We start from the raw sequence: 24,429 nt of genomic DNA on the forward strand, positions 1-24,429 counted from the left end.
TGTACACAACCTCTTTTCACAATAGAGAACCTGTGCATTACAGTTGCTTCTGTACCTAACAGTCTTCTGCCTACACAGTGCTGGCAGGGCAGGTCTCGGGGCCCCAGGCTGCTATGCAAGTGACGAGTAAAGAACACATATCACTTGGCATCTGTGGTGGAGCTCAGGGTCTCTTGGGGGATGCCCAGGCTCTATCTCTCTTGCCCACTCCTTGCCTTATCTTGTAACTCACCCTGTACAAGCCTGGTCCACACAGGAGGACCAGTTGTAACTGTCAACAATTACAAGCCCAGTTGATGTTTGCATGATGGATGGATGGATGGTTGGGTAGGTGGATATATGTTGCATGAGTGAATTGATGGATGAATGGGTGGGTGAGTGGATGAATGGACGGGTGGGTGGGAAGATGGATGAATGGGTAGGTGGGAGGGTGGATGGATGGGCAGGTGGATGAATAGATGGATGAGTGGGTGGGTGGATGAATGGGTGCTGCATTGGTGGATTGATAGATGAATGGATGGGTGGGTAGGTGGATGCATGAATAGATTGATGGATGGATAGATGGGTAGGTGAGTGGATGAATGGGTAGGTAGGTGGGTGGATGAATGGATGTTGCATGGGTGGACTGATGAATGAATGGATGGGTGGGTGGGTGGATGAATGGGTAGGTAGATGGGTAGATGAAAGGATGGCTAGATGAATGGATGTTCCATGGGTGGATTGATGGATGAAGGGGTGGGTGGGTGGATGAATGTTGCATGAGTATACTGATGGATGAATGGATGGAAAGGTGGGTGAGTGGGTGAATTAATGGGTAGGTGGGTGGATAGACAAATGGATGGCTGGATGAATGGATGTTGCAAGGGTGAACTGATGGATGACTGGACTGGTAGGTGGGTGGACAAATGGGTAGGTGGGTGGGTAGATGAATGGATGGCTGTATGAATGGACATTGCATGCATGAATTGATGGATGAATGGATGGGTAAGTGGGTGGATGAATGAGTAGGTGTGTGGGTGGACTGATAGATGAATGAATGGGTGGGTGGGTGAATGGGTAGGTGGGTGGATAGATGAATGGATGGCTGGATGAATGGATGCTGCAAGGGTGTATTGATGGATGACTGAATGGGTGGGTGGGTAGATGAATGGATGGCTGGATGAATGGATATTGCATGCATGAACTGACGGATGAATGGATGGGTGTGTGGGTAGATGAACAGATGCTTGAATGAATGGATGTTGCATGGGTGGATTGGATGGTAGGTGGGTGGGTGATTGGGTGGGTGGATGGATTGATGAATGAAAAAGCAGCCACTTATTCTCAGAAAATATGCATTCTGAAAGTTTAGTGACATCTGAGGTCAATATTTAGGAAAGGAATTAAAGTGTTCTTGAATATTTTAACTTCTAAAAATTAAACACTTCGGCTGGGCACAGTGGCTTACACCTATAATCCCAACACTTTGGGAGGCCAAGGAGGGTGGACCATGAGGTTAGGAGTTCAAGACCAGCCTGGCCAATATGGTGAAAGCCCATCTCTACTAAAAATACAAAAATTACCTGGGTGTGGCGGTGGGCGCCTGTAATCCCAGCTACTCCGGAGGCTGAGGCAAAGAACTGCTTGAACCCGGGAGCCGGAGGTTGCAATGAACCAAGATCGCACCACTGCACTCCAGCCTAGGTGACAGAGTGAGACTCTGTGCCCCCCCACCAAAAAAATTAAACACTTTTCCTTAGGTGGTGGCTGACTTTCCTGGGGCGCTGGGTAGGGTAGGAGGGTTTTTGGAAGACCAACAGAGCAGAGCATCTTTTCATGCCATCCTTGGACAAGTCGAAGGCCTGGCTGGGCCCCAACACCACTACTGCCCTGTGCTCCCACCCTTTGCTCTCAGGCAGATCCCTTACCACCACATAACAGTAACAACAAACCCTGCTCTCCATGCCAACCCTGAGAGGAGACTTGGCCCATGGAACACCTAGGCGCTGACACAATTGTCAGGGCAGGGCACTAGCTACGGCCTGCACAACAGGAAATGCACAGGGCCCAGGGCCAGGACTCACCTGCAGCTCCATGGACTCAGGAGCTTCTCCCCAGTCACATCTGCCCCAGGTTCCACACCAGCCTTGGGACTCCCCTGGCTGCATGTTCACCAATCCACCTCCTGATCACTCCTGTCCCCAAGAGTGGGCAGGTGGGATCCTGAGACCCTCATTCCCCTGCACAGATGTCCAGGGCCCCAGGGCCCAGCCTGCCTCCCAGCTCGAGCCAGCAGGGGCTTTCCCTCCCTTCATTATGGCCCACATCAGTCACGTAATGGGAGGAGCGTGTTTAGGTCACCCTGAGGGAGCACCCTCAGTGGCAGCTGGCTGGGGGCCTCAGGAACCTGCCTAGGGGCAGCCTGCACAGTGCAGGGCCCTGGGGGAGGAGCAGTAGTAGACTGGTCACCTGAACTTGTAAGTTTGCTTCTGGATTTTGATCAACAAAGGGGTCTCATTGATTATGAACCAGGGTTCTCCATCGTCAACGAACGGAGGAATTTCATTGAGGAAGATGCAGGTGTCCAGCTCTTTGCGGAAAGAGCTTGTCATGGGCAGGTGGTCACAGTCAGTCGAGTAGACATACGTTTCTGGAGGCAGCATTAGGTTGTCATTCAGAAGAAACCGCTTATACTCATAGAAAAAGGGGTCCTGTTCCTCCTGCAGTCCCCACTCTGTTTTCTCCTCTTCTGAGAGGCTGATCCTGGCAGGGCTGTAGGTGAGGAAGCCAGAGAACTCAGGGTAGCTGAGGAGGGAGAAGCCACTGGGGATCTGGGTGCACAGCTTGATGAGTTGCTCCCGGAACCACAGGCCCACATCCTGGCTGCCGTCGGGGTAGGTCTCAACGCCTGGCCCAAACCGCTGGTCCGCTTTGTACAGCCCCTGCCAAGGAAGCGCAACAGGCCGAGGAGAGATGGCACGACCCAGCTGCACGCTGTGATCAGGCTTGTAACATCAAAAGAAATCCCAAAAAAGAAAACTTTCCCAAGAAATGCATGCATTCACCCAGTAAACATATCTGGAGGCTTAGGCTGTGCTGCCCAGGGGCTGAGGCGGACCAGCTCTCCCGAGGGACAGGAAGGAGGGCACTCCAGAGAGCACATGGAGGGGCAAGGGGGCGGCCAGGGAGGTCTCGGTGGCCTCTGAGGTGAGGACATGATGGAGGTCTCATGGTGAAAGCATGTCAGAGACGCCAGGTGTGGGTTCAATTCAGGGAACCCAGCCCAAACACCCCGACATGCTGGGGCAGCAGTGGGTGGGGACAAAGTGTGCAGGCAGCAGGTCAGGTATGATCCAAGAAGCGGCAGGAGGAGGAGGAGGAGACAGAGGAAAGGAAGAGGAGGAAGGAGGGAAGAGCAGGAGAGGAGGCCAAAGGGAAGAGGGGAGGAGGGGAGGAGGAAAGGGAAGGAGAAAGAGGGGGACAGAGGAAGAAAGGGAGCCAATCCTCGCTTCCAGGAACCCAGCATCTCCCAGGCCTTTGCATGTGGGTAGTGGAGACCACAGTGCAGGAGAGGAAGAAGGCATCCAGGAGGGCCTCACAAAACAACCAGTGAGGGGCCACTGCCAGGTGCCCAGGGCAGGGAGCACAGTCAGGGGCCTGCTGCCCAGGGGAGGCGTGTCTTCCTGAGATGGCATTGAAGGATGCCTGGAGGGCACAGTGGGTAGAGGAGACAGCACAGGAAAAGGCACTGAGGCCTGCAACAGTGGGTGGCAGGGATGCTTCCCTCCCTGGGGCCCGCATTTTCATCTGTGAAACTCCCATCTCAGAGGTCTCCACCGGATGTAGTTTGGATCTGTGTCCCCACCCAAATCTCATGTCAAATTGTAATCCCCAGTGTTGCAGGTGGGGCCTGGTGGGAGGTGACTGTATCACGGGGGTGGATCCTTCATGAATGGTTTAGCCCCATCCCCTTGGTGCTGCCCTCATGATAGGGCATTCTCGCGAGATCCGCTTGTATAAAAGCATGTGGTATCTCCTTCCCCACTTGCTCCTGCTCCCACCACATGATGTGCCTGCTCCCCGTTCACCTTCCATCATGACTGGAAGCTTCCTGCGGCCGTCCCAGCCACGCTTCCTGTACAGCCTGCAGAACCATGAGCCAATTACCCAGCCTCAGGTGTTTCTTTGCAGCAACGTGAGAATGGCCTAATACACCACCCATACAACACACCCGCCTGAGCATCTCCAGCTGCAACCCCAGGCTGCGCGCTTGGGGATGTGCGGCTTCATGAGGCCCCTGCCCACCAGCAGCTTGCAGCCTGGAGGAGGAGGTAGAAAATGAAATGAAGGAAAGCGTGCTCAGGCTGGTTTTGCTCTGCAAGGGAGTTGGGCAGTGGGACTGTTTCCAGAAGAGCCTTTGGGGTGGCTCAGTGGGGTGGAGGTGGAGAGAAGTGATAGGTGAGGTTGGGCCAAGGAGGGTACCTGGCAGGTCTAGAGGGCCTGGTGAGCATAGCAAGGGGGCTGCACATTCACCCCAGGAGCTTCAGAGAGCCCCTGAGGAGGCGTAAGTCACTGGATCAGGTGGGCCAGGAAAAACCCGGGGGTAGAGCAAGAAAAGGGGGCCATGGGCAAGGAGGCAGCAGCAAGAAAACAGCCCCCATGATTAGTGTTGAGGTCAAGGGTGTTACAACCCAGACCCCGTGGTTCTGCTTCTGGGACCTCTCGTTGTCCTGTGATCTTGCCCTGTCTCCATTTGTTTTGTGACATTGGGTATTACCTTGTGAAGTATGTGATCTCTGTGACCACACCCTATTCGTGCACTCCCTCCCCTTTTGAAAATCGCTAATAAAAACTTGCTGGTTTTACGGCTCGGGGAGCATCACGGATCCTGCTGACATGTGATGTCTCCCCCGGACACCCAGCTTTAATTTCTCTCTCTTGTGCCCTTTCCCTTTATTTCTCAACCCAGCCGAGACACTTAGGAAATAGAGAAGAACCCACGTTAAACATCGGGAGCGGGTTCTCCTGGTATCTCACGGCAGCCTGAGGAATGTGAGGATGGCTAAAGTGATGAGGCCCAGAGAGACCAGCAAGAGGCCTCAGTCAGGCTCCCACCCTGAGCCTGCAGCCAGGCCCAGGGTAATTGTTTCAAGGCATTTTGTTTTTCCTTTCTTTACCTATAGTTTCCAGATTTGCTGATAAGTTACCCAAAATGTTATCACAAGTTCCACAATGTGACCCTCACCTATTGTCTTCATGTATGTAGGATTTCTGATACAAAAAACAACATTCAGTCAATAGCTCCTGTGATTTTAATGAACCAATGTAAATTCTTGGTAGATAACTTAAGAACTTCCCCTTCTTTTTTCCTTTAAAACTTCCCTTGTAACGGCTGCTAACTGGAGCATGTATTCAGGGCAACTTTAATTTATTTCTCTCTGGCTGCAGTCCTCAAACCTTGCAGTCCTCGAAACTCTACTTACATTAAATCTTGCCTCAGTCTCTTCCTTTAGGTTGACAACAGCCCCTTGGTTATGCAGTCACCACATGACCCCACAGTCCCACTCCCAAGTATCTACCCAAGTGACACGAAGACCTATGCTTCATGTTGACATGTACAAAAATGACTGAATGTGTATGTCTATAATGGTGTTAAACCAAGTTCAGCCTAAAGTTGCCTCCTTACATATTTCAGTTTGGTGGAAAGGTTTTTCTGCACATCATGAACTATAACAAGAGGAGGTGTAAACTGATCATAGCCCACACCTGCACCAATCACTGAGTTTTGGCCAATCAAATGTAGCCACTGTTCAAACCATGTTCAAATAAGGCAAACACTGAGCTGCAACCAATCCAGCTGTTTCTGTACCTCACTTTTGTTTTCTGTATTTCACCTTCCTTTTGCTGTCTATACATTTTCTTCCACCATGTGGCTGTGCTGGAGTCTCTCTGAATCTGCTGTGATTCTGGGGGCTGCCCGATTCATGAATCGTTCATTGCTCAATTAAACTCCTTTAAATTTAATTTGGCTTAAGTTTTTAACAATGGGATTATTCATAATTGCCAAACACTGGAAACAACTCAAATGTCCTTCATCAGGAGAACAAACTATGGTAGCTCCACACAATGAAAATGTGTTAAGCAATAAAAAGGAACAAACTCCTGGAACAAAGAGATGAATCTCAAATGCATGATGCTAAATGTCAGACGCCAGACTCAAAAGGCTGCACATTGTGTGATTTCACTGCAGACAAAAAATAAGATCCCAAACCCCCTGAACAGACTGAATGGACCCCCTCTTGGCCAAGAGGACCCCAGAAAAACCTGAAAAACTGTGTGCTTGGCCATAGCAGGAAGGAAAGTCACACATACCTTGCCATAACCCCTCCCTTTTGGAGTTTAGACACAACTGACCAGCACTAATGACAAAATAGAGACAAGAAGGCTGACAAAACAGACGCTTTATGGCAATAAGATACTCAATTATAAACAGAACCTAAGGCTAAGCATGGCAAGGCCACTGCTGCGGGAAGTCAGGGACCCTGAACAGAGAGACCGGCTGAAGCCGCAGCAGAACATAAATTGTGAGGATTTCATGGACATTTATTAGTTCCTCAAATTAATACTTTTATAATTCTTACGCCTGTCTTTACTGCAATCTCTGAACATAAAGTGAAGATTTCACGGACACTTATCACTTCCCCAATCAATACCTTTGTGATTTCCTATGCCTGTCTGTACTTTAATCTCTTAATCCCACCATTTTGGTAAGCTGAGGAGGATGAATGTCGCCTCAGGACCCTGTGATGATTGCATTAACTGCACAAATTGTTTGTAGAGTATGTGTGTTTGAACAATATGAAATCTGGGCATCTTGAAAAAAGAACAGGATAACAGCGATGTTCAGGGAACAAGGAAAGTAACCTTGAACTGACTGCTGGTGAGCCGGATGGAACAGAATCATATTTCTCGTCTTTCAAATGCAAATAGGAGAAATATCCCTGAATTCTTTTCCTCAGCAAGGAACATCCCTGAGAAAGAGAATGCACCCTGAGGGTAGGTCTATAGACGGCCCCCTTAAGGTGACCACCTTTTACAGTTGAAGCTGAAGGGATGAAATAAGCCCCGGTCTCCTGTAGCACTCCCAGGCTTATTAGGACAAGGAAATTCCTACCTAATAAATTCTGGTCAGACAGGTTGTCTGCTCTCAAACCCTGTCTCCTGATAAGATGTTATCAATAACAATGAGTGTCCGAAACTTCATTAGCCATTTTAATTTCGCCCCATCCTGTGGTCCTGTGATCTTGCCCTGCCTCCACTTACTTTGTGATATTTTATTACCTTGTGAAGTATGTGATCTCTGTGACCCACACCCTATTCATGCACTCCCTCCCCTTTTGAAAATCAATGATAAAAACTTGCTGGTTTTTACATGTGATGTCTCCCCCAGACACTCAGCTTTAAAATTTCTATCTCTTGTACTCTTTCCCTTTATTTCTCAAACCAGCCGAGATGCTTAGGGAATAGAAAAGAACCCATGATAAATATCGGGGGTGGGGTTTTCCCCAATAGGCCACATCTGCAGACCATCAATCTCGCTTTGTAGCATCCTTAACTTAAAACGTTGTGCTGACTCCAAGTTTTAGAAAGAGCCTTTAACCAACTGCAAATTACAGAGTCCCTGAATCCACCTATAACCTGTAAGCCGCCTCTTGCAGACATCCCACCTTTTTGGACCTAACCAATGTGTGTTTTCCACGTATTGATTTAAGTCTTTGCTGTAGTTCTCGTCTCCCTTAAACATGTAAGACTAATCTGACGCCTCAGGCACACTTTGTCAGGACTCCTTGAGATTGTGCTTCCCTGAGCCACGGTCCTGAAACTGACCCAACAGTCCCACAGGCAGTTTTTAGGATAAAAACAGAAATTGACCCTTCTGGTCTTAAAGCTTGAAACCTTATGTGCTTCTTTCCTCAGGAAAGGAACCCCAGACCTCTCAAAAAGTATCAAAGAACTGAAACTCACCAGATCACTGCATCCAATGAGACTCCAGGCCCTCATTCACCATGATTGCTTCTTTACCCCTCCTGAGTTCCTGTTTTCTTAACCATTGTTACATTTCTTCCCTGCTATCTAAACCCCTAGTTCTAGTCAGTCATGGAGATGGATTTGAGACTGAGCCCCAGTCTCCTCGGCTGCAGCACCCGATTAAAGCCTTCTTCTTTTGCAATACTCTTGGTCTTAGTGACTGGCTTTCTGTGGGGTGAGCAGCAGGACCTAGACTGAACCTGTGGTGTTTTGGTAACAGATTTTGGTTCCCTGACAGGGAATGCATTGCTCGTGGATCAGCTTCTGAAGTCTCAGAAGCCCTCCTAAACAGACGCCAGCCCAATTTTGGCTGGAGGTGAGTATCTGTCTCTTTCTGGACCCTCTGCTACCAGCCCCAGAAGCGTTCCTGATTGCCTCAGAAGCACTGTCTTTGAAATCTGACATCTGCATCAAGATAGGTGAGTGTCCTTTGTGGGCCCAAACAGCAGGATCTGCTCCTCTCAATTTGGGACATTTTTAAAGGAAATTCCATTTGTGGTTCAACAAGCCCAACTGACCAAGAGAGGAAAGCACCACAACTGTTTCAGTATGGATACTCCTGGGAGCTTGTTTGTAACTGTGTGTTGTGTGTGTGTCTGGGAAAGTGAGTATCTTTTGTGAGTGCCAGACAGCAGGATCAGCTCTTCTTAATTTGGGAAATTCCAAAGGAATTTTTGTTTGCAGGGTGACCAAGCCCCATGGATGAAGAGAGGAAGCACCCCGGCTGTTTTAGTTGGGACACTCTTGGGGCTTCTTTCTTGCTGCAGCAGTTGGATTGTCTTTTGGTGATTGTTTGTATGTGTGTCATAGGAAATTAAAATTCAGAAAACTGATAATCTTTTCTAATACTGTTTGGCCCCAATATTCTTTGGAATTCAGAGTTTGCTGTTCAATGGGAAAGCAAGATGGAGTTCCGTGTGGCTTTTATGTTGCTTTTTTTTTTTTCTTTTTGAGACGGAGTCTTGCTCTGTCACCCAGACTGGAGTGCGGTGGTGCCATCTTAGCTCACCACAAGCTCTGCCCCCCAGGGTTCATGCCATTCTCCTGCCTCAGCCTCCTGAGTAGCTGGGACTATAGGCGCATGCCACCACACCCAGCAATTTTTTGTGTTTTTAGTAGAGATGGGGTTTCACCATGTTAGCCAGGATGATCTCAATCTCCTGTCCTCGTGATCCGCCTGCCTCAGCCTCCCAAAGTGCTAGGATTACAGGCATGAGCCACCACACTGGACCTAAGCAGGACTGGGCCGGATTAGTCTGTTTCAGGTGATGTTCTTCTGGGTTGCTGTTTGGCCCAAGTGCTCTTTGGAGTCTGGGGAGGTATGGCCTTTAAAAATCAAACTGCTGACCAGGCACAGTGGCTCACGCCTGTAATCCCAGCACTTTGGGAAGCCAAGGTGGGTGGATCACCTGAGGTCAGGAGTTCGAGACCAGCCTGGCCAACATGGCGAAACCCCACCTATTAAAAATACAAAAATTAGGTGGGCGTGGTGGCATTCACCTGTAATCCCAGCTACTCAGGAGGCTGAGGCAGGAGAATTGCTGGAACTCAGGGGCAGAGGCTGCAGTGAGCCAAAATTGTGCCACTGCACTCTAGCCTGGGTGACAGCAAGACTCCACTTCAGAAGAAAAAAAAAAAGGGCCAGGCACAGTGGCTTATGCCTGTAATCCCAGCACTTTGTGAAGTCAAGGCAGGTGGATTACAAAGTCAGGAGTTCAAGACTAGCCTGGCCAAGATGGCAAAACCCCATCTCTACTAAAAATACAAAAATTAGCTGGGCGTGGTGGCAGGCACCTGTAATCTCAGCAACTCTAGAGGCCAAGGTGGAGAATTGTTTGAACCTGGGAGGTGGAGGTTGCAATGAGCTGATATCATGCCACTGCACTCCAGCCTGGGCAACAGAGCGAGACTCTGTCTCAAAAAAAAAAAAAAAAAAAACAAAAAAAAAAAAAAAAAAAAAAACAACCAAACTGCCATGGAAACTGCTTTACCCAAAATTTTGGTCCACAGCCTTCACTGGATTACACATTGAGGCTAACAAAGTTCAGCCATGTAAACAAATTTGTAGACCGGTGAGTTTGTATTGCTATCTCATGGCTAGAGTTCAAAGGTAAAAACTATTGAATCTGTGTGTCTGTGTGTGGGTGTGTGTGTACATGTCTAGATGTGTTTATATATATACATTTATTATATGTTGAGTCTACCAAGTTGGTTTATTAAAAAAAAAAGAGCACTCATATATTAAGTAAGTCCAAGCAATTTTCAACTCATAAATTAAGTAAATTATTAGGTAAATTATTTACTTAGTTTTCAATTTCATTAATTAAGTAAATAAGTCCAAGCAGTTTTCACGAGACTTAAGTAAATCTTCACTAAACAAACTGGCTTTGAAATTATAGGTAAAATAGGCTGGGTGCGGTGGCTCACACCTGTAATCCCAGCACTTTGGGAGGCCGAGATGGGCGGATCACAAGGTCAGGAGATCGAGACCATCCTAGCTAACACAGTGAAACTCTGTCTCTACTAAAAATACAAAAAAAAAAATTAGCCGGGTGTGGTGGCGAGTGCCTGTAGTCCCAGCTGCTCGGGAGGCTAATTCACACCAGGAGAATGGTGTGAACCCAGGAGGCGGAGTTTGCAGTAAGCCGAGATTGTGCCACTGCACTCCAGCCTGGGCGATAGACTGAGACTCTGTCTCAAAAAAAAAAAAAAAGAAAAAGAAAAAGAAAAGAAAAGAAATTACAGGTAAAATAAAAATAGAAGTATCTTCAGAATTGTCAGCATGTATTTTTATCTGGGTTTTATATTTGTCTTTGCTAGATATTTTGAGATATCAGGGTTTGGCACAGAGGTTATAAAACTAGCCAAAACAAAATTATCTTTCTGTGAATTTTTTGATAAGTATGACTATTTAATGTTGTTGCTTTAATGAAAGCAGCTGAGTCTTCTGAGTTATTGGTGAAAATACCCATGTAGTTAACTTTAAGGTTCTTATTTAGATGAATACCTAATATTCACAGGTTATAAAATGGTTAACAAGGAAATAAATGATCCATAAAAATCTAGATAAATTGCTAAAAATAAAATGTATTTATATACGTTATGTAAGTGCTATAGGTGAATTTTTGTGTAATTTAAAACCTTATAATTATTTTTGATGTTCATTAGATACCCAAGTCATTTCCAATTAAGAAGAGGTTATGGTATGGGGAAATATGTTTCTAAAAATTGTGCAACTGTTATCTATAAAATGCTAGTATTTGATAGTTTAGGATTTCTTGCTTCCTAGGGTTTCACTAAAATGTAAGGTTACTAACAATAAAAATTATAGTTAATTATAATTATGTATATAAAATATACCAAAGAATATGTGCTCTTAGTGAGAAAAAGAAGAATTTTGTCCAACTCAAAAGTTATCTAAAGGTTAATTCAAATTATAGACTTAAAATGTTATTTATGAAACAAAGTAGAAAGGAACCAGTAAGTAGGGGAGAGAGATGTAAAGAAAGTTACGGATATGAAGATATATTTTTGTTAAGGAAGGTTATAAAGAAAAAATAATTTTTCATAAGAAAGAAATCTTGTATGATAAATTTTTGTCCTAAAATGATTGGTTACTTAAAAAAGAAAAGAAAATTTAGGAAAAACAAAGTCCAAGCATGTCACAGATGGTCTGTGTAAAGCATATGTAGTTTTTTCCTGTTTCTCTGTGTGTCTATCTTCATGAATATGCAGAGAAAAGAGAAAGTTGAAAAAGTTTAGATAGTAAAATATTCTTTAAAACCTGATAGAACATTGGAGAAGTTTGGCTAATTAACATTGTTCAAAGTTAAAGGTCTTACTCTTGATGAAGTAAATTAAGAAATATTGTCATTAAATACATTAGTGGTTTAGTAATTTTTTTTTTTTTTTTTTTTGAGACAGAGTCACACTCTGTTGCCAGGCTGGAGTACAGTGGCGCAATCTCAGCTCTCTGCAAGCTCCGCTTCCCAGGTTAATGCCATTCTCCTGCCTCAACCTCCCAGGTAGCTGGGACTACAGGTGCCCGCCACCACTCCCGGCTAATTTTTTGTGGTTTTTTTTTAGTAGAGATGGGGTTTCACTGTGTTAGCCAGGATGGTCTCCATCTCCTGACCTTGTGAACTGTCCATCTTGGCCTCCCAATGTGCTGGGATTACAGGCATGAGCCACTGCACCCGGCCAGCAATTTTTTTTTTTTAATAAGAGTTAAGCATGAAGCCAGATTTAACATGGAGCCAAATATCATGTAAATACATACATTGCTTTGTTTCACACTGTATTTGCTCTTCTGCATAGATAGGTACTTACTGGTCATGCACCTGAAGTGAATTTCTTAATAGCACAAAACGTATAGTGGTGTTGGCGGCCTTAAAGACATTAATTTGTGTGCAAGGAACAAAATATTATGTGTTCTTTTAGGCTCTGGGTAATACTGTAGCATCCAAGGTCAACTGATAACTGAGTAGGAGAAAGATCTGGGATTGGTTTCCTGTTTACTTGTTTTTGCTTTTGATTTTCAATTATTTGCTCTTTATTTGCCTTTGGGTTTTAATTATATATACATATATATAAAACCACTGATTTTTAAAGTTTTTTAATGGAAGGTTTTTGTTCTGTGAATAGTCACTTTATTTCTATGTATTTCTAACAAGTCATAATTTGTTCTATTTATTTAGAATTCCTAAGCTACCTTTGTCAAGCCTGCAAAAATTGATAGTGCACACCAGCCAATTAAAATGTGGTTGGTTTTGTTTACCACGTATGATCTGGAGAAGACTTTGTTTTACAAGTTCTGAGCAGAAATAGTACATACACTATTTTTGTTACTTGAAAAAGTAGGTGAGAATAAAAATGTTTAAATATCATTTATTTCCAAGGTCATTCAATTCAATCAATTTGAGTTGGTTTCCAATCTTTCCTTTAAGTAATGAGAAAAAAAAAAAACAAACTGTGATGTGGGTACAAAGTTTTAATGTTTAGGAAAGATTGGCCTTGTCCTTAGAGAAATTATATTAATTGGGATTTTTCTCAAACTAATTTAGTTGTGTTTACAATTATTAAAACTAAGTGACATTCACTTGGATTAAGTAATGATAATTAAAAAGTGAGAGTTTCTAGTGATTTTCGATCCTAAGCCATTTATCACTGATGGGCCTTCATTTGTGTACTCACAAAGTACGCACAAGTGTTGCACTGGTTTGAAGATTTTAGTGGTGCAAGTTACCTAATCAGTTGTCAGTACTGTATTTAGAAACCAATCTTGTAAACATGTGATGATATCCTTTTAAAATAGCTGAAAAGAAATTATACAAAACTTTCAGAACCATATATTAAGATGGGTGTGCTTGTTCTTACTTTGTCACTGTTTTGTTATATAATATTTAAGTGAAAGGAGATTAAAGAAAAGGAAATAAATATTGAATTTACAAAATTGATGTTTGTGTTTACCATCATTTTAACCCATTTCCCATTTAGGAAAAAAAAAAAGTGCAGCTCACTGCCAACACTCATTTAATTTTACATAAATATGCTCTTTGAGGGTGAAGCAAATCTGATTTTCAATGTAAAAATAAAATTAAAAAACTCTTGGGGTTATTTCTAAACAGAACTTGTCTCTAATCCTAATGTATATGATGTTACATTAGGATTAGAGATGAGTATTCTTGGGGCAAACAGTAAATAGGTTAAATAATGGAAAGAAAAGTTAGTTGTCTTACTTTGGTAAGTTTAGCATAGGACTTACCATACTTTGATGTTTTCGGTCACAGTTCTGTCTCTAGAGCGCTAGCAACTAGACATATGCAGTGAGCAACCTAATTCTTTAATACAGTGGTTTAAACTACTGCAGGCAGTAACTCAGACACCAAATCACAGTGTTTTAATTTGTAACATATTAGAGGGAATGATAGGACTTTCTGCAGTATAAATATCCTATTGAGTAATCCTTATGCTATTAAGTTACAAGGCTTTGAATCCTGGGTCTAAAGAAGGCACCAACCCCTGCTACATCTTTAGTATTGACACCAGTTGAAACCTCATCTTTAGACCCAGGAGGAGACAATAAAAATGAACTGCTTTCATGAGACACAGGGCCAGAAATCAAAACTGTTCAATCCCTCTTGGCCCAGGGACTATTGCAGAAGCGGTGGGTGCATGAGATTTTAAGGGTTGATTTTGAGAAATAGTATTAATTAGGTTTAACCTTAGTATCAAAAGTGCACTAATGCAAGACCAGTGTCTGGGCCCATGTGTCAGAGTAACATGGTTTCCTTGGAGCACTGATCTGGTCTTCCATAGAAAATTGTAAAAGATTACAAAAAGTATATAGAACTCTTACCTTATGGTTAAACTGATTAAAATTAGACAGATTTGTTTATAAGGCTTTATTAAAATTAACTTTAACATTAATAATACACCATACAAAGGTAAAATACGGTTTTCTCTTTTGAAAATTTTTTCATGTAAGAGATGAGATTTTTGTTTACCTTTTGAATAAAACTACAGTATAAAAAATAGAGGGAGCAAGGGAGACAGATTTAGTTGGTCTTATGCTGTGGGTTTTCTTTTTTGTTTTTGTTTTTTTTTTTGAGACAGAGTCTCACTCTGTCACTCAGGATGGTGTGCAGTGACACAATCTCAGCTCATTGCAACCTCTGTCTCCCGGGTTCAAGTGATTCCCGTGCCTCAGCCTTCCGAGTAGCTGGGATTACAGGCATGTGCCACTACGCCTAGTTAATTTTTGTATTTTTAGTAAAGACAGGTTTCTCCAGGTTGGCCAGGCTGGTCTCAAACTCTTAACCTCAAGTGATCCACCCGCCTTGGCATCCCAAAGTGCTGACATTATAGGTCATACTGTCTTCTGTTTAGGTCTTATTGTTCAGGAAACTGAGTATGCCATCAAAGAGAAAATGTTTTTGTATTATAATTGTGGCTAAATACCTGTTTTATAGTAACTTGTGATCCTATTTTGTGACATCAAGTGTCTTAAACCTTAAACAGGCTTTTCAGCAGCAAATTTTCAAGTTCTAAACTCAGTATTTTTGTTCTTAAATTATCTTTTTTTGGATATTAGGCTTCCTGAAGTCCAAGAGAGACATATTAGGCTTATTTGTTATATTAGAATTACACAGGAAGCACTGTAAATTGTGAGGTAGGATTTAACTTTCTTTGGGTTATATTTATATACATGTTATTAATACATGTTCCAGGATTTATGATATTCTTGAAATTCTAGTATGTCTAAATATATGTTGTCAGTAGTAGCTAATGATTATTATGTTATTATTATGTTAAATTGTTATATGACACAGAAATGAACAATTTCCTTGTCATCTGTGTCTTTGACTATGGCTGCCTTAAGACTTCTGTCATCCACAATTGTTGTTTTGCTTTGATCTTTCTCAAAAAAGTGACATAATCAGCTACCATCCAGGGCTTGCTTCTTTGGGAGAATTCATGAAAAGGACTATTGAATTCAGATTTCTAATAACTTGGAGATTGTGCCATTGGATGACAGAGAAAACTTCCACTGCACTAATTGGAAGGCTGATGTGTTCATACACATTGCTAATTCAATATGATGGAGAGCAGGAGTTGATTGCATGGAGTGAGCTAATGGAGGACTATAACACTTTTTATGTTTTTTTTTTTTTTTTTTTTTTTAAATATTGCTGATTTTTCTTTTGTCTTTGAGTCAGGATAATTTTTTCTTTTGAGCTAATTTATAACCTTGAAATATACTTTAAGTGTACTGAGTACACATTTGTAAACAAAATTGAAGTAATATTTCTCTCTCTGCCTAATTTTTCCAGAATTTTTAAACTATTTGTGAATATTCTTAATTCATGGCAATGTGTTAGTTTGCATATGTTTAATAAGAATCTGTTTTATTTTATAATGGGACACAATTGGAGGTTATTTTCCCAAGGCTTTGACTGAAATGGCCTTGTGAGAGGTTCCAGTGAAGCCAGTTCAGGATAGCCTATGTGAACCATGGTTCTTGCTGCACTTTGTGTGGGTGCAATCAGGGCACTAGAAAACTGATGCTTATTTTGCAAGTAGGTTGTCCTACTGTGATTTGTCTTTGATGCAAGTGGGGGAATGGAAAGAGAAAGATTGTCTTTTAGAAGAAAACTCTATATTAACATTTGATTCCTAAGTGACCACATGGTCACCCATGGTATGGAGCTGCCCACAACGCCTCTCCTCAGCATGGAGCAGCCAGAAAGATCCACGACCTGATTCCCCATTTGAGGAACTGATAAATAAAAAGGGGGCACTGAAACAACAGCCCATTAATCCTACAGAGAGTTGTTTACAGATAAACATAAAAATTGACCCTTCTGGTCTTAAAGCTTGAAACTTAAATTTGTTTTATCTGAGTTCCTTCCTCAGGAAGACCTTCAGGACTCTCAAAAAGTATCAAAGAGCTGAAACGCAGTCTCAAAAAGTATCACTGAACTAAAAATCACCAGACCATGGCATTCAATGTGATTCCAGGCCCTTTGTTTACCATGATTGCTTCCTTGCCTATCCCAAGTTCCTGCTTTCTCACACATTATTACATTTTTTCCTTGCTATATAAACCCCTAGTTTTAGTCAGGGAGATGGATTTGAGATTGAGCTCCCATCTCTTCAGCTGCACCTGCCAATTACAGCCTTCTTCCTTGGCAATACTCATTGTCTCAGTGATTGGCTTTCTGTGCAGGAAGCAGAAAGACCTAGAGCGAACCCCTGGTGTTTCAGTAACAGCCACTCATATTGGCTCAGAATAAACCTCTCTAAAATATTTTGCAGAGTTTGTTTTTTTCTGTTGACACCATTAATATGGCATTCTCTCAAGGGCAAAATTCTAGGCCAAAATAGATCAGCCACAGTTTGTTGGGAGGAGACATTTATTACAAAGGCCATGGCCATATTTTGGGGGTGATGGAACTTTTTATATCCTGACTGCATTAGTAGTTTCCAACTCCATAATTGTCAAAACTTTCAGAACTATGTGTTAAAATGGGTGAATTTTACTGTAAATTATACTGTAATAAAAGGGGGAAAATGCATCTGTATTTGAAAGACTAGGCATGTTATCCATTTAAAAAGGCACATTTCAAACGTGTACAGTGATCCAGTTTACATATTTAAAAATAAACACATGCATTTCTTAAATCTAAAGAATATATAACGATTTGCTAGTATCCCTCTGGGGAGTAAAATACAAGGAGGCTTTTATTTTCTATGATTACCCTTATTATTGGTACCATTTTAATCATTAAAAGTAAAAAAGTTGCTTGTAGTTAAATAAACTTCCCCAGGACCTAAATGTCTTTTTGTCCAGTGGCCTAGACACACACAGCCGCTTTGCCCCCAACCGAGCACATGGCAGCCCCCTCACCTGGAAGAGCCGTGTCTTCATGTACATGGTGCCGTAGCCTTCCCGGTGGCTGAGGTAAAATGTGCCCGTGAAACTGGAGCCATCTGGCCACATGTAGGTACCCAGGCCATGGCAGTGGTCCCGGTAAAACTGCCCATGGTATGACTGTGAGATGGAGAAGTTGGTAAGAAATTGCTGCTCTTCCAGAACCTGACGGGATGCCCTCAAGGCCAAGCCACCATGCCTGGTTGGCAATGAATGGGGACCACCTGGGGCTGTGGCAGAACTCAGGGGTGCCTGGCATGCAACTATTAAGAGTTGGCACCTGAAGCACCCAGAGGGATTACCAGGCAGTCAGCCCAACAGCCAGGCTCCCTGTCTTCTCCTCAGGTGGGGGACTGTGGGGAGGCTTAAAACTGCCCAGACGTCCTGAGTCTGAGAGCACAGACCTGTCTTCTCCTGGTGACCTTGACCTTAGGTTTGGGGGGTCCTGTCCCCACTCAGGAGCCCCAAGCTGCTGAGCTCCCTGCCAGGTTCACAGGCTGAACCTGGAGGTTGGCTTTGGGCCCCGGTGGGCACAGGGCAGGACTCTGATTTATACCTCTTCATCATTGGTTGGACACATGAGCTCCACAAACAACAGGGGTAAGTGTGTCAGAGACGACCCCTCTACCAAGGCCCCCGGAGGGAAACAGAATGTGGCATTCATGACAAGGGCTTCCAGCCAGGAGACCCTCATGCTGAGTGCCAGGCACCACCTTTTTCTCAGAAACAGGATGGGCCTGGAGTGCACACACAGCCATCATGCTCGCAGTCCGCCCAGACCTGACCCCAATGTGCAGGGCACAGCAGTTTTCATAGCTTAGTGTCCCTTCCCTTTCTTCTGACAACAGATACCCTCTCCCTACAGAGAGGATTCCCCAAGGGACCCAGCCCCAGAGCCTGGGCCAGGCCTGGCCATCCAGAGGATGCCTTACCCTTGCCCCACCCTTGATGGATTTGACCAGTTCATGCATCCCCAAGCCAGACCAGCATCCTGCTGGGGCCTTTCTCTTTCCCAGGGGTGTTTGATGCCACGCCCAGGAGCTGGGCAGATGGAACAAGGTCAGTCTTAGAACCCCCTCGTGGAAATGGAAAGAGAGAGGGCCTAGTTAGATCATTAGAACCCTGGATCCAGGCGGGCCTGAGGCTACCTCACCCCTGCACTTTTCATTATAAGCGCCAACAGAGGCCTTTTCAGTTTCAGCTGCATTGAATGTGGGCTCAGGACCTAGCCTGGGGGTGCAAAACTGGTTCTCATTTTGTCTTTTAGAACATTCGCTGCCTTCTGCTTAAGCCTAGACACAGGCAGTTTCACCAAGGTAAACATACAAGTTGCTATGGTAATTCATAATTTTAAAACGTTTGCCCAGAATAAGAACTTGCCTTCTTAAGTCACAGCTTCCCAAACCTCATCCTGTGGACCCTAGCAAACCATGGGTGTGATTCTGGAAGCTGGGAAAGATGCTTTTCTCTGGACATTTCTCAAGAAGGAAAGACTTTAGCCTATAGCATCCTTCCTACTGCTGGGCCTAAAAGTTCCTGTCCCATCACTCCTGGAAGGAGAAAGGCCACCAGAGGCTCTGGGCGAGGAGTCGGAGAAAGTGTGGAAGCAGTTACCTCGCCTGTGGGCCAAGAGAATTCGCCATATCCCAGCTTCATGTTCAGCCCAAACTCCCCTCGGTACACGCAGCCATCCTGCCACTCCTGCACACCCTGGACGAGCTGGATGTAGGCCTCCTTCAGGTCCTGCGCCCTCGACGGGCCCTCAGATTCCTCCTCTTCCTTCTCAGAGGATGCTGAAACATCCCTGAAAGGACAGGAGCAGAGGGAGGGAAAAGCAAGATGGCTGCAGTGCCTTCAGTGAGTGCTGAGCACAACCCCTGAGCACAACTCAGCATCTCATTTCATCCTACAGCCCCGGGACAGGTGTTGCTGCATCCCCATTCCACAGGAGAGAAAACCAAGGCACAGAGGGTACAGCAATGGCCCAAGGTCACAAAGGAAGTGGAATGCATACTAAGGCTGCCAACAGATAGGGGAGATGCTGCCAGGCCCGTCGGCCTGTCCAGCCCAGGCCTGCTGGCAGCATCTCCTGAGATCGATGGCCCTCTGTCCCACTCCAGCTGCCTGCAGGACATGAGTGCCTACAGCAGGGCCCTCATTCAAGGGCCAGCAGTGCCAGCCCCAAGCTGGACAGAAAGCAGACTGCCCATACATGCGGACCCATGGAAGGTCGGAAGGCATCTTGAGAGGCAGCCAGCTCATACTAGGGTGGACAGATGGATGGGTGGACAGATGGATGGATGCAGGGCTGGGGAGTATGCTGCAACACAGGGGAGCACAAACCAGGGTGGATTTGCCATAACTCACAGGGCGTCCACAGACGGATGGGGCATGTCAGATCCCCCACAAATGGACAAGGTGTCTGAGACCACCACAGACGGATGGGGCATCTCAGACTACCACAGACAGACGGGGCATCTCAGACCACCAAAGACGTGGTGCCTCAGACCACCACAGATGGACAGCACCTCAGACCACCACAGATCGATGGGGTGTCTCAGACCCCTACAGAAGGACAGACCAGCACAGGTGGACAGGGTGCCTCAGACCATGAAAGATGGATGGAGCATCTGAGACCCCCACAGATGGACAGGGCATCTCAAAGGGCCTTCCGTTCTCAGCTGTGCAGGGTGAAAGTCCCTGGCCAAGATGCCGGCAGTGTCCCTGCCTGGGGAGGGTCCTCTTCCTGGCCTGTGGAGCTGCCTTCTCACTGGCTCCCCATATGGTAGTGAGAGAGGATGGGGGAACTCTGGGCTCTTCCGCTTCTCATAGGTACACTCATCCCATCATGGGCTCCACCCTCACCACTCCATCTAAACCCAGCCACCACCCAAAGTCCATTGTTGGGAAAAGGGCTTGTGGGAAAAGGGCTTGTGGGGTGCCTGTATAAACTGGCCATGAAAATATGGGACAGTAAGTTGTGGAAAGCCACAAGAGGCCTCTGAGGAGGAAAGCCTCCTAATTGCCATCATGTTCCCATGCTCAGAGCAAGATCTGGTCTTTTATCTGTAAACATGGTGTTCAAGGAGAAAGACACTCCTTTGAAGCACTGGAATGTGGACAGACGTGCAGGCTCCTAGTTAAGTCTGCTCCCACTAGCTACTCTCCAGTAAGTTAAAGATACGTTGTTTGAGCACAAAGGAGATTCATTTAAACCGCTACGGCTATAGATTATGTGTATGATGCACTGCCACCCTTTCACTGTTTCGCCCTGAACATCTGCTTCTCAGATCTAAGTGACTGTACTCAATAAATAGGGTGGAGACCAGAGCTCTGAGCCTTTTGCAGCCTCCATTTTGCAACTGGCCCCCTGGCTCCCCACCTTTCAACTCTTAACCTGTCTCTTTTCAATCCTTTGTCCCCACCAGACTTTGGGTACCCTACGGGTGGTGTTGAGGCTGGTCCTCAATACCCATCACACTGGGCCAGGGCTGGGACTGAGTTTTGGAGACCCACAAACAGGGACAAGCACGATGGGGTGACAGGGACCTCGTGAGATGCTGCAGTGAAGCTCCAGGGCAGCCCCTGGCTCAAAGCAGCCTTTGCTGCGAACGACAGAGCTGTGAAGATGGGGGCAACTCGGGAGCCCCATCTCGGGAGGGAAACGTTCCCTCCGTCCACCAGGCAGCGACACGGGTGGCAGAGTGTGCAGGCAGGGACGGGAGAAGGTTCCCATTACCATCTGTTGTCGTTTTCCTCAGTGGCTGCTGATACAGATACAGCGTTGGGGCTTTCGGATTTCTCCAGAATCTAGTTTCCCAGGGAGTAACACAGTTCAGCGATTTTTACTGCTTGCCTTAAGGAGAACCCCGCTAACCCCAGGCCCCAGGTCAGGGTCGGACCTCCCTGCCAGAGGGTCCCCCGCACCTTGTGGCGAAGACAGCGTAATTCTCCAGGGGCCCCAGTTCCTCGGCCGCAGAGGTCTCGCCGCCCTTCCCCTCCAGCGGGCGTCGGGGGCTGGCAGCCCCGGAGACTTCGTGGTCTAAGCTAAAGGAGGCACGGCCCCCTTCCATGTCTGTGGTCTTCCAACCTGGAAGCAACGTCAGGACCGCACATTTGCCCCCAGGGCTCCCGCCGGGAACTCGGGGAGCGCCCGAGGCCCCGTCCGCAGCCCCTGAGCCTCAGAGAACCCAAGACCCTCCCCGAACCGCGCCGGAGCCTGGGCCGCCACCCACCGGCCCCGGGCCACCATCCCTGGGAGTTCAGGGAGGCCAGTCGGAACCATGGGCAAATTTCGCCCGCGTCCCCAGGTGTCCCTGTCCCTTCGTGGGCGGGAATCACAGCAAGGGCGGTCGCCGTCACGTGGCCCGTGCCCACTATCGTCCAAGGAGCGCCGCTTACAGCGGGTCTCAGCCACGGGCCTTGGAAGCCAGCGCTCAAGGGTGGGCTCGGGAGACGCCGCGCCCACCTAACCCCACACCCCCAGCCCTTCGGCCCCTCCCCGGAGTGGGGACGGCGAGACTGGCCCCCACCCGCCGCCTCACCGAGCTCCGGGATCCCCCTAGCCCCGGCTCCCAGCGCCCCTGCCGCGGGACCGCACCAAGCAAGGCTCGGAGAGCTCGCGTCGGACAGCACGGAGACCGACGAGACCGCAGCCGCAGCGGACGCCAGCGCTCCCTCCCCGACTACTCGCCAGCCCTGCGCCCCCGGAGAGCGTCGCGTTTCCCTGGAGACAGCCCCGCCCCGTGCCCGCGGCCACTCTCCGGCTCCACCAATCCCCGCGCCAGGACGCACCTGGCCCCGCCCCCGGGCGTGCCCGCCCTCTGTGACTTCAGCGGCTCAGGTCCCGGCCGCCAGCCCGGCCTGGGTCCCAGCCTCCCGCTTACCCGGTCAGCCCCTGGGCTGAGTGCCCCTGGTAGAGAAAGCGCTAAATTCCCCCAACACTCCCGTGAAGGCGGCACGGGGAGCGCCGTGGGACACCTGAGGAAACTAAGGCCCAAGTGTTAACTTACCCTGATCACCTGGCACGTGGAGCCACAGCTTGATCAAGCCCTGCCTATTCCAGCCCCAGCCTTTGTCCATTCGGTAAATGTGGAGGGCGCAAGGGGAGCTGGAGGCCTGCGGAGGGAACGAGATGAGGGAGGCCGCAGGCGTCACCGCAGAGAAAAGGGATTGGCTGTCTTGGACCAAGGGTCTTAGGGAAGGCCTGCGGGAGAGAGGATTCCTGATGGGGCTTCGCAGGATGCACAGGAGCTCTCCAGGCTACAGAGCGCATTTCAGGAACTGGACTGGGATGTACAGAGGCACCACGGTGGGAAACAGCTAGGCCTTCCTGGAAAGAGAGGACAGGCTCTTGGAGGGGCAGGGCTTGCGTTTCTCAACACAGACTGCCTCTGAGAACAGGGGACGGTGTGTGAAGAGCCGATGCCCTGGCCCTCCCCACTAACTGACTTTCCAGGGACTAAAGCTGGGCCAGGATTCTGGGGTTCTAGGGGCACTGCCTCCACATGCCAGCGCCTGTCTCTCAGTTCACTTCTCTCTACAGTAAAATCTCACACCACGACCCAGTACAAACAACTCAGAAAAATGTTTCATTAAAAGTTCACCATACTACATGCATGCACTCCAATATTTTCATGTAGTCTACTATTTCTCTAAAAACTAAAATGCTTATGACCCACAGAATTGATTTCACAACCCACATTAGTTGTGAATTACAACTTGCTAAGGAGTCAGAACCAACATGTAGAAACACTCCGTTCTTACCAAGTACATTCTGGTTACACTGTGGGGGAGACAGAGGCGGGCCTAGACTGTGTGTGGCATTGAGGTGCAGAGACACTTAGGATGAATTGGTTCCCAATCCATGAGCTCAATGGTGTGGGAGCATGATGGTTCAAGTAGCAGGCTTTGGAGCAGAAAACCCACCTCAACCATTCTCCAACCATCAGGGTGATGATTCATGAAACAGTCCACAAGGAGGGACTTCAGGTTTTGTTTGATTCATTTAAGTGGCCCAACAGTGGCATCAAGGACCTTGGCTCTCCCATCTCCTCTGCTTTCACCCAAGGCTGGCTTCCCCTTATGGTCATGAGAGAACAGAGGAGCCTTCCAAAGTGCTCTCTCCTCCATGGGTTATTAGACACCAAGCCCATTCCCAGAGCAGTCACAGGAGTGTGGCCTTTACTTTTGGCCAGAGATAGGGCCAACTCCTAGAAGGTGGAGGGAGACAGTGTCCCGACCTAATCAATGGCTCCCATGAACTATGGGGAAAAAAAGGGAATTCCACTCCTTCTCCATCCCAGGAAAGCTGGAGTCCTTCCTTAGGGTGGAGGAAGTGGGAAATAGATGCTGTTAAGACCTCCACGGAGGTGATGTCTGGAGCTGCAACCAGTGAAGACCTGGCTGCAGACATATTTGAGTCTTTAGCTCAAGAGTGAACCCCAGGCTGCAATAAAGATCTGACAGTTACCAATACTAGATGGCTGATGGAACAAAGCAATGAAGATAACCCCGAGAGAGACTTCTAAAACTGAGACTTCAATCGCTAAATGTCTGCAGGGCTGTGAGACAGTTGATTTTCACGGTATCCATTCCCTGAAAATTACCAGACGTCAGAAAAATTGAAGGGATCTTAAATGGCAACTTCATGGACATTAAGTGATATTAAATTTTTTAAAGTTACAATGCTGACCCCCATAAATTACTAAGATAGAGCAAAAGGAATAGTGTGGTCTATGAAGAAGTGATGAAAATAGAAATTAGTTTTATGAACCACGTGTTGTAATACACAGAAAAAAAAATGCACCAGTTACAATGCGCGTCACAAAAAGGAACAAACGTAAAGCCGACAACGCAGTCACTAGGGAAAGGGGGAAGACACGGGAACCACGCTGCCCGCCGTCCACAGGCCGGGGCAACCACGGGGC

General features: G+C 46.6%; 1 protein-coding gene across 6 annotated transcripts in view; it reads right to left on the reverse strand.

The window, feature by feature from the left end:
* Positions 1-24,429, reverse strand: part of ANKMY1 (ankyrin repeat and MYND domain containing 1) — a 93,951-nt gene that overhangs the window by 68,772 nt on the left and 750 nt on the right. For 2 of the 6 annotated variants that reach the window (XM_007966890.3, XM_038001288.2), the window contains exons 2-6: positions 22,522-22,832; positions 21,428-21,590; positions 19,115-19,304; positions 17,477-17,620; positions 2,449-2,921 (exon numbers count right to left, since the gene is read on the reverse strand). In XM_007966890.3, the coding sequence (XP_007965081.3) occupies positions 2,449-2,921; positions 17,477-17,620; positions 19,115-19,304; positions 21,428-21,590; positions 22,522-22,582 (1,031 nt within the window). In that variant the 5' untranslated portion in view covers positions 22,583-22,832. Of the gene's footprint in view, positions 1-2,448; positions 2,922-17,476; positions 17,621-19,114; positions 19,305-21,427; positions 21,591-22,100; positions 22,462-22,512; positions 22,833-24,429 lie in introns of those variants that run through there. The other 4 variants (XM_007966888.3, XM_007966892.3, XM_073020209.1 and 1 more) reach the window with 3 other exon arrangements.

The sequence above is a fragment of the Chlorocebus sabaeus genome, chromosome 10 (genome assembly GCF_047675955.1).
Source record: "Chlorocebus sabaeus isolate Y175 chromosome 10, mChlSab1.0.hap1, whole genome shotgun sequence".
Lineage (NCBI taxonomy): Eukaryota > Metazoa > Chordata > Mammalia > Primates > Cercopithecidae > Chlorocebus > Chlorocebus sabaeus.